This window comes from Salvia miltiorrhiza, chromosome 8 (genome assembly GCF_028751815.1).
Source record: "Salvia miltiorrhiza cultivar Shanhuang (shh) chromosome 8, IMPLAD_Smil_shh, whole genome shotgun sequence".
In the NCBI taxonomy this organism is placed as follows: domain Eukaryota; kingdom Viridiplantae; phylum Streptophyta; class Magnoliopsida; order Lamiales; family Lamiaceae; genus Salvia; species Salvia miltiorrhiza.
The window spans coordinates 47,621,816-47,632,391 of NC_080394.1; the positions used below are offsets into that span (position 1 = coordinate 47,621,816).

The 10,576-nt window shown below is 33.4% G+C and overlaps 1 protein-coding gene across 1 annotated transcript; it reads right to left on the bottom strand.

The window, feature by feature from the left end:
- Positions 1 to 4,162: 4,162 nt before the first annotated feature.
- LOC130998569 (uncharacterized) lies at positions 4,163 to 4,522 on the bottom strand. The gene has a single exon (XM_057923986.1). The coding sequence runs from the start codon at positions 4,520 to 4,522 to the stop codon at positions 4,163 to 4,165; it is 360 nt and encodes a 119-aa protein (XP_057779969.1).
- Between the last annotated feature and the right edge of the window lie 6,054 nt (positions 4,523 to 10,576).

Sequence of the window (10,576 nt, forward strand, 5' to 3'; positions counted from 1 at the left end):
GGCTAAGAAAAGTCTGACTGCTTCCACTCTAGCAACAGGGGCAAAGGTTTCATCATAGTCAATTCCTTCTTCTTGACTGTATCCTTTAGCCACTAGCCTTGCTTTGTTTCTAACCACGTTTCCTTTCTCGTCCTTTTTATTCTTAAAAATCCATTTCAGTCCTATATCTTTTGCATCATCTGGACGATCCAAAAGTTCCCAAACTGAATTCTTATTGAATTTATTTAGTTCTTCTTGCATTGTGATAACCTATTGAGTGGATTTCAGTGCTTCTTCAACATCTTTAGGTTTTGCTTCTGATAAGAAATAACTGAAATTTTCATCTTCGTTGATGCAGTTCTGGTTGATGTCGTAGACGAGGTTGCACATTGATCTTCGAGTCTTCACACCGTCTGATGGTTCTCCAATAATGTTGTCCTTAGAATGTAGCTCAAACAATCTTCTATACTTCTTAATTTCTTCTGGTGAAGGTGGAGGTTCTTCAGTCAGGATAGATCGCAGTCCTTCAAATGACTGTTGTTCTGTGAGGGCTTCAGTTGCTTCTTGAGCAGGGGAGTGTTGAGCTGGTGGTCAAGGAGATTCTACACGTTTTTCAGTCACAGCTTCTCTGGTTTCTCCAGTCGTTGGAGTTCCCCCTAGACTGATGCCTTCAATGGTAACTTCAGTTGGACCTTCAATCCTTTGACTGATCTTCTGATACTGAAGCTCTTCAGTATCTTCATCTCTTCCTGGTCCCCACACTAACACTCCAGTTGGTTCGGTGCTTTTCTTTTCAGAATAGGAAATTCCTCTATTCTTTACATTTTCTTCAGTTTCCTATTTTCTGAAATCATCAAGAGACTCGTCAAAAATAACATGAGGAGTTTCTTCCACAACTAGAGTTTGAGAGTTAAACACCGATAGGCTTTGCTGGATTCTTCAGTTCCAGAATATCCAAGGAAAATTCTCGGATCAGCCTTGCTATCAAACGCGTTAAACTTTCTTTTGCCATTGTTATGAATGAAACACCTAGAACCGAATGCATGAAAGTAAGAAATATTTGGCTTCCTGTTCTTCCATATTTCCTGTAGAGTTTTCCCATGTCTTTGAGTGAGGAAGGAGAGATTCTGAGTGTAGCAAGCATTGTTGACTGCTTCAGCCCAAAACTTCAGTGGCAGTTTTGATTCAGCTAGCATCGTTCTTGTTGTTTCCTTCAAAGACCTATTTCTTCTTTCAGCTATTCCATTTTGCTGTGGAGTTCTTGCTGCAGAGGTTTGGTGACTGATCCCTCATTCCTCGCAGTAGTTTCGAATCACTGAATTTAGGAATTCAGTCCCACTGTCAGATCAGATACTGATGATGTTGATGCCTTTTTCAACACTTAACTTTTTCATCAGTTTTGGTAGTTCCTTCAGTGTCTCACTTTTCCTGTATAGAAAAACAACCCAAGTGTATCGAGAATAATCATCTACAACTACTAAGGTATATTTTCTACCGTTATAACTTCTGGGAGATACTGGACCAAAGAGATCCATGTGAAGCAATTGAAGAATTCTTTATGAGGAGTGTCCTGTTTTTGACTTGAATGAGGCTCTGGTTTGCTTTCCTCTTTGGCATGCTTCACATTCTTACTTCTTCTGAAACATAATAGAGGGTAATCCTTGTACCAGTTGATGTTTAGCAAGTTTGTTGATCATTTTGAAGTTGAGGTGCTTGAGCCTTTTGTGACATAGCCAGCTGAGCTCTGAGTTGCTTTTGCTGATGAGGCATGTTTCGGGTGAGCTATCTTCCCATGATACGACGTAGAGATTTCCTTGCCTGATTCCACTCAGCACCACCTTCTTCTGGTTGTTTCTCATAGTGAACTCATCCTTCTTGATCTTCACTGTGAATCCGCTGTCACATAATTGACTCATAGACAACAAATTAGGTTTTAGTCCAGAAACATAGCTAACATTACTGATACTGGTGTTACTCATATTAAGCACACCATAGCCTTTAGTTTCGCCTAGTGAGTTATCTCCGAATGCAACTTTTGATCCAGCTTTCTCAACATATTGTGTTAGATATTCTTTGTAGCCCGTCATGTGCTTCGAGCAGCCATTGTCCAGATACCATGTTTTGATTGAAGCTTTAACTTCTTCCTTCTTCTTATGTTTCCTGGTTTGCCCTACAAGGAAGAGTTACTTTAGGTACCCAATCAATGTTTGGGTCCTTTAGCGTTAGTTAGTGTTCATTTTGAAACCCAGATCTGCTTCACTACTGGTCGTTGCACTGATCCTCTGCAGTTGACTGATCGTTTGACTGAAGTTGTTGATACTTCAGTTGGCACATGAGCTTTTGTCAGTTGAGCTTTCTTCTTTGAAACCTCTTTCTTGTAATAGTTTTACTTTGTGTAGATCAGAGGTCTCATTTGCTTTGCTGTGTATCTTCCTTGAGATACTGATGTCAATTTTGGCTGATGAGGTCTTGACTGATAATGTGGAGCATAGAACTGATGTTGTCATAGCAGAGACTGATGGGGTCCAGTCACATGATGTTGTGAGTGATATTGATCTCGCCTGGACTTGTCATTGTTTTATCTCCATGGTTTTTGCTCTTTTCTGAACTGAACAGGTTTCAGTTTTTGGTTGTTCTTGTTGCTCTTCCCCCTGAACTGATGAGAAAGACTCTGTTTCTTTGCTCCAATGGCTTGTTGTCGCTTCAGTCGGGATGTTCCTTCCCCATACTTTGACTGAAATCTGCTCTCCAGTCTTTTTAGGAGGGCTAATTGATTTGGAGCCTTCTTTGCTCGTCTGTAGTTCTGTGGAGGAGGAACATTCTTGCTCACCATCAGGTTTCTCTTCTCAATTTCTTCCTTGTCATAATCCCTTGGTTCTTCTGTTGTGCCGTCGTCGGATGCTTCAGTTTCATCCTGAATTATGACCTTTTTTCCGTTATCAGTGGGAATCACCTTTCCTCCTATACTTTCCACAAGGGCTTCTGATGGAAAGTTGTTCATTAGAGGAGATTTCTTCATACAGTCCTTGACTGTTTGCTCTAATTTGTAATTGAGCCTCTTGATTTCATGGGAGGCCCTCTCACATTCTTCTGTTGATTTCTTGAGCTTTGCTTTCAGTTGGTGATTCTCCATGATCAGTTCGTCAAGACAATTTTCATCTGGATAGTAGATGACTGTTTCTTTTTGACATTGATCTTTACTGATCTCTTTTTTCATTCTCTGATTCTGTTGTATGAGGTTCTCAAACATTGCTCTTAGCTGTCGATGATCAGTTATGAGCTGATCATACTCATCAACTTTATTGGTTGAGCTGCCTCCAGATTCTGAGATATCTTCTGTACATAACAAGGAGTTATCAGTATTAAGAGTTCTAGAGTAAGAGTTTGCCTCAGGCCCATTCATTCCATTGTCGTAGTTGTTGCCTGAGTTGTCAGCTATGCTTTCGGCATCTTTGGCCATGAGGGCTTGGCTCTCGTCGTCTAAGTTGGTGGAGTTGCTGGTTGAGGATTCAGTTGCTGATTCAAAAGTTCCAGCATCTCCAGCTACCATAGCTTTCTTCTTCACGTACTTACGATCCCTCTTAGTTCTTAGTTCTTTGCATTCCTCGTGTGATAATTCAGGGCAATCTGTTCTGTAGCGCCCTTTCTTTCTGCATCCAAAGCATTCCACACCATTGAGATATGACGTGAATGATTTCGTCTCTCCGCTCTTGTCTGTGGAGTGTCTATACTTGTGCTCTCTTTCTTTTCCTTTGTAGTGCCTCTTGTGAAACTTCTTGTAATTCCGAAACTTAGATTCCATCTTGTTGAATCTTTCAGTCAACAAAGCATATTGGCTGAAGAAGTCTTCTGGCTTCAGTTTAGTTGTTTCCTTGGACTGCTTCTTACTTTGATTCGCTAAAGCTTTCAGTGCAGCTTCTTTTGATGTCTATGGAGCATCTTCATCTGATTTTCTGGCCTTTTTAGTTTCTCGATTTCTCTGAATATCAAATTCATTTGCTACGAGATCTGAGAAAAGCTTGTTGGTTGGAAGCATGTTGAATCCAAGTTTGTTCTAATGACCAACTGCATAAATTTGCCAGTTGCCTCGTGGAAGTGCTCTTAGGATCTTTAGGTTTATTTCTCGTTGAGTATACTTGTCTTTTGAGATGGATTGAACCTCGTTCAGGATTTAGTTGAATCTCTACTCCATCTCCTCGACTGATTCATTTTTGAGCATCAGGAATGTGTCAAACTTTTGACAAGCTATAGATAGCTTATTCTCTTTTATTTCCTCTGATCCGATGCACATTCTTTCAAGAGTATCCCATATCTCATTTGCGGTCTTGCATTTGATGATCTTTGTGACATGTTTGTCTGGGACTATTCCGGAGATGATACTCTTGGCAAGATTATCCTGCTCATCTTGCTTTCTTTCTTCTGTGATGACGTCGACATTTGGTTTAATCTGGACTTCATCATATGGGTCTTTTGTGGTGTCCAGTGGTATCTTCTTAACCACTTCTGTGATGACGATTGGTCCTTTGGTGATGACTTTCCACATTCGGCAGTGTTGAGCAGTGAGAAAGCTTTCCAGTCAAAATTTCCATATGTCGTATTTTTTAATACTGAATGTCGGCAGTGATAAGGCTCTGCTGTAGTTAGTTTCCATTGTACAAGGAAAAGAGATATAACAGATAAAGAACGCAAGTAGAACTTTGAAAAAGAAAATGATTAAAGATCTTCTTTTTAAAAATGATATAGTTCAGTAGAACCGGGTCAAAGCAAATTGTTCTTGCAAATAACCTGCTCTGATACCAATTGTTAGGTCCCAGAAGGTCTAGAATAGGTGTAGGGGGGAGGGGGAATACACCTATAGGCTATTTTTCAAAACAAACAGAACAACCTTTTGAAGTTAACTATGATACTGACAGTTAACGAAAACTCAGTTAAACAAAGGTTGAAGACTGATACTGAAATTACTTCAGTAAAGATATCAGTTAGGTTCAAGGCTTTAACTGATATTCGCGTAGAGCTTCAGTCTTCATTTTAAAACAGATGAGTGTTATGAATCTTACCTGATTATCCGAACATTTATCAGTTAAACTAATAACACTGCCAATGAAAAACTTATCTTTTGAAAAAGCCTTTGATTAACACGTTGTCAGGTTTATGTATCACTTTGTTGTTAATCAGTTTCAGTTAAAGAGACGTTTGAACACAAATATGAAAGTAAAACTAAAAGCAATAAACGACAAAGGATTTTTACGTGGTTCGAAACAAGTTCCTACGTCCACGATCAGTTGATCACACTAACAAATACTCTGGGCTTGTGCTTATGGGTGCACAGCAAACCTAACAACTGAAAATTAGATTTTCAGTACCAACACACTGGGTTGGATTTCTCGCTCACTCTTATCACGCTAAGACACCATAATATCTTTTCAGCGGATGGCTAAGATCTCTTGGAGTCATAACACTGGTCTGAACTCCGCTATACTCAAACACTCTTTTCGCTCAGTTGAAAGGAGGTTCGAAGTACTAACTAGATCACAGAGAACAGGCTCTCTGTAATCGGAACTTAGGCTTTGGATAATACAAGATATTTGCCTAAGGATCTAAGATAATGTATGAAATCAATAGTCTGATTTTGGGCTTTGGGTATTCTCTTCTTCGATTCAAATCTTTGAAAGCTTTGAATGGTTGAGTTGCAATTTTGGCAGCGTTTCAGCTTGTGCTTTTGAATCAGTCAAGATTGAAGTGATCCTCGAGCTTTATATATAGGAGAGGCCTTGAATAGATCTGTTGGTGGAGATGATCTTCAAGAATTCATCCGTTGTGAGAGTAATTCGAATTTTGCTGATGCTTCAATCTTTGAGGTTTCTTGTTTGGTGAGAAACGACGTTTCAGGTTCAAGAGGTAAGGCACCTCTGAAAAGTAATCACCAAAAAAGGATTCTCTGCAGAGAAATGACGATCTTCAATATTTCTGTATTTAATGCGGCTGTACTTAAAAGTGTGTGGCTTCCTTTTAACTCTAGAGTTTCAGTCCGAGGAAGAATGTCAACTGATACTTGACTTTAGTATCAGTCTGTTAGATCCACGTAGCGAGCATTTGATGAATCAGTCATAACTGGTTCTTTAGTTGAGAAACTTATTAAGTCAAAACATCAGTATTTACTTTACCTTTTATTGTAAACTTCAGTTGAGTTCTTCAATATTCAGTCTTCAGTCCTCCGGTCTTCAGTATTCAGTCTTCCGAACACTAGATAAACTAGAAAGTGAACTCCAACAGTTGAGTTCGAAAAGTTCTAGTTTATTACAAAGAAAATCTAAGGATTTTGGTATCATCAAAACTAGGGCTAGGATATTTCATCACTACAAGAAAACAGACCAATTGCGACATACGCACATACGACACTATATGTATGTGTCGTAAAATTACCACACTTACGCTTTTAGTGTCGTATATTTACGTCAATTGTGCGTCATCTAAATCTTACGTCGTAGGTTAGTGACACATATGCGACAGTCATTTTAACGTCTCGTAATTGCGACAACTTATCTGCGACACCTCAATAAAATGTCGTAATTATACCACATATAATTGTAGTGTTGCATTCAGTGTCGTAGATTTGCGTCAATTGTGCGTCATCTAAATATTGTGTTGTAGTTTAGTGACACATATGCGACGTTCATTTCAATGTTTCGAAATTGTGACAATTTATTAGCGACACTTCCATAAAATATCGTAATTATACCACATATTTAGAATTGTGTTACATTGAATGTCGTATATTTGCGTCAGTTGTGCGTCATCTATGCATTATGACACAATTTTATGACATCAATGTGACACTTATTTTAATATCTCAAACTTGCGATATATTATTGACGACGCCTCATTAAACTATCAAAATTATACAACATATCTAAAATAATATTGTATAATTGTGGCATAGTTTGCAATATTTTTCGTTTTTTAGGTTTTTTTTTCTGGTTTGGTTTCCTTTTTTTTAACGTTTTTTTTTTCTTTTTAATTTCATGTTTTGTGTTTATATTTTTATTTTTATTTTTCAAATATCTATTTTTTTACTTTTTTATATTTATTTATTTCTGAGTTATTTCAAAGTAAATATTGTTATGATGAAAAGTAATTATCTTCATGAAGAAATTTATTTGGGGAATTACTCGATCAAAATTAAATTGTCAGATTTTTATCAAATTTTTAATTAGTTTTACTGCTTCTTCTTTAATATATTTGGTCACGTAATTTTTTTTTGAGGCAATAGTTGCTCAAGTAATTATTATCATAACAAAAAGTAATTATTGATATAAATAAATGTAATATTTTAAACTTGTTACAAATGTATATCTTATGCTTATTAAAAGTAAATATTCCTATTAGGGTTCATGATTTCGTGTTCAACATTTAGAATTCAGTGTTTAGGGTTTAAGGTTTAATTTTTAGTGTTTAGGATTTAGAAAATATAATACTTTATATTGAATCAAGATAAATACTTATATTAAGATAAGTTTACATTTATATTAGCATAAATGTTTATCTTATGATTATTAAAAGCAAAATAAAATAGAAAAAGAAATTAACCGGAAAAAAATGCAAATACAGATGAATAACATATATAAAGAAAACAAAAAAATAAAGAAAACAGAAAAAAGGTAAAAAGAAAACAAATAAAAAACGTATATAAAGAGAAAAGAAAAAGAAACAAAAAAAATAAAGAAAACAAGAAAAAAAAATGGAAATACAGAAGAATAAAATATATAAAGAAAGCAAAAAAATAATAATAAATAAAACAGAAAAAAGGTAAAAATAAAACCAAAAAAACGCATATAGAGAGAAAAGAAAAAGAAAACAAAAAAGATAAAGAAAACAAGGGGAAAAAAAGTTGGTAGAAATCAGATTCGAACACATTATCTCGTACACATAGAAGCACTTAAGGCACAAGACATTGCTATTACACAATGGCTTTAATTTTACTTTTAATTGTCAAAAATTTAATATAAGTGAATTGCAGGATGACCGTGCCTACTCTAAAATCAATTACTAATTTTTAGTAGTATAAAAACAAATGAAATAAAAAATTAATTATATTGTAAGTGAGGGGAGGGTCTCACTATGTCGTAGAACATGTAAATAAATTAATATAAGGAAGATAATCTATTTTGGAGTAATGTTCATAAATAGAATATGACTATTTTTTATAGACATCCCTAAAAAAATACTATGACTATTTTTAAATAACGAAGGAAGTATTACTTATAAACAAGTAACCAATACAATAATGTTAAACGTACATAGTATCTCCGTACAAAATTGAACTTTCAGTTGGTCTCTGGAGCCTGGAGGAGTTGACCTCAACGGCAGCTCCATCCACACACGACATATATCATAAAGTTGGAAAGTAAACCATAAACTAGGAGGTGGTGCAACTGTAAATTTTGGTTTTATTGCTTATCCGAGTGGTTGTGGGTTCGAAACCCACTTCTTGCACTTTCTTATCCTTGCGTTTTTTTTTTCCTTTTTTTCCTCCATTTTTTTTCTTTTCTTTTTTCTGATTTTTCACAATGTTTTTTTTTACTTTTTTACAATAATAATTATTTTTTTCTTTTCTTTTTTCTGATTTTTCACAATGTTTTTTTTACTTTTTTACAATAATAATTATTTGATCAAATAATTATACGTATCAATAATTACTTTTATACATATCAATAATCATTTTTTCGTACAACAATTATTATTTATTTTTTCTTATTTCCAATAATTATTTGATCAAATAATTATACGTATCAATAATTACTTTTATAATATCAATAATTATTTTTTCATACAATGATAAATATTTGATTTTCCTTTTTTTCCCCCTCCTTTTTTTTCTTCTTCTTACCTGCGTTTTTTCCTCTTTTTTTTCCTTTCTTTTTTTCTGATTTTTTACAATGTTTTTTGCTTTTTTACAATAATAATTATTTGATCAAATAATTATACATATCAATAATTACTTTTATACATTTTGCTTTTTTACAATAATAATTATTTGATCAAATAATTATACATATCAATAATTACTTTTACACATATTAATAATTATTTTTTTGTACAATAACAAATATTTGATTAAATAACTAAAAGTACAAATTCTCATGAATAAAAGTAATAATTATCGTGAACAAATGTAATAATTTAGAAACATTACATTACATCATATCAATAGTTATTTTTCCTTACGACAATAATTACTTGAATAATTATTTAATTTTTTTTCTTTATTCTTGTATTTATCTATACGTTATTCAAAATAATTATTATTATAATGAAAAATAATTATTGACATAAAGAAATGTAATGTTTTTGAAACATTACTTTTCTTCACATCTGCTGAATTTAAATTTTACGACAATGATTACTTGGCCAAATATACAACAATTACAAGTTCTAACGAGTAAAAATAACATTACTTTTATACATATCAATAATTACTTTTATTATCATATTTTTCTTAAAATAAGTGTATAAAATTTTCAAAATTCAAATATTATGAAACAATAAACGACAATATGAGGTACGAAGTTTTTTTTCCTTTATAGTTTAATTTTTTTTCCTTCAACTAACACCAATAAACGCCAATATGAGGTAAGAATTTATGTAGTTGTATTTAAATATCATCATATATTTCTTAAAATAAGTGTATAAAATTTTCAAAAGTCAAATATAATATTATGAAATTGGAGCGTCTGACGAACACCCTTATTTATACATAGAATCTCAAAGAAAAAAAGTATTAAAAAAGATAATAATAAAAAATCAAATATCTCAAATGTTAGTTACCTTCTTTGATTAGTTCAAATGCTAATGAAAAAATATTAGCAAATTAATGAAATTGAAATAAAAAAAATTAAAAATATAAATGAATGACTATAATTGTGGGACTAATATCAAAATCCCATTATTTATGAGATAGATTAATTGGTAACAAAAAAATTATTTTAATTTAGATATTACTATTTGATTTAAAATTGTGTATAACAATATTAAATTTAATGAGTATTGTATAATAATAACTAAATACATATAATAATAATAATAATAATAACATTTTTAGATTGTAAAACAAATGTCACGACCGCACTTGCTAAGGATAGCAAATTCGGGAAAATCGCGACTAAGGGAGGGAATTTAGGAGCGGGATTTAGAAAGGGCATATTCGTTTTCTTGATGACTCGACTTGTATAAAGAAATCAATCGAAATATCTAGATATCAATGAAGGCCACAAGGGGACCGTACATAATATTATCCCAAAACGGGGTACTCAATGGTTTTAGTACATTATTAAATAATACATATTGTGTCGCAGCCCGATATAGCCAGTGATAGCGTATACCAAGTATCGTACGACTAATAAAAATAATCATGAAAGAAATAGAATTTACATCTTGCTTTAGCGGAAGCATTTGCAACTATACTCTTTTTCAAGAAAGACTTTAAGACTAAATTAAATTACTCGCTTGGATAAAACACAATAAGCAGTTGAAACTTAGCAAGGGTTTGATAAGTATTTTCCCTTATGGGATATTACAGACCAGCAATGTAAATAAGAGG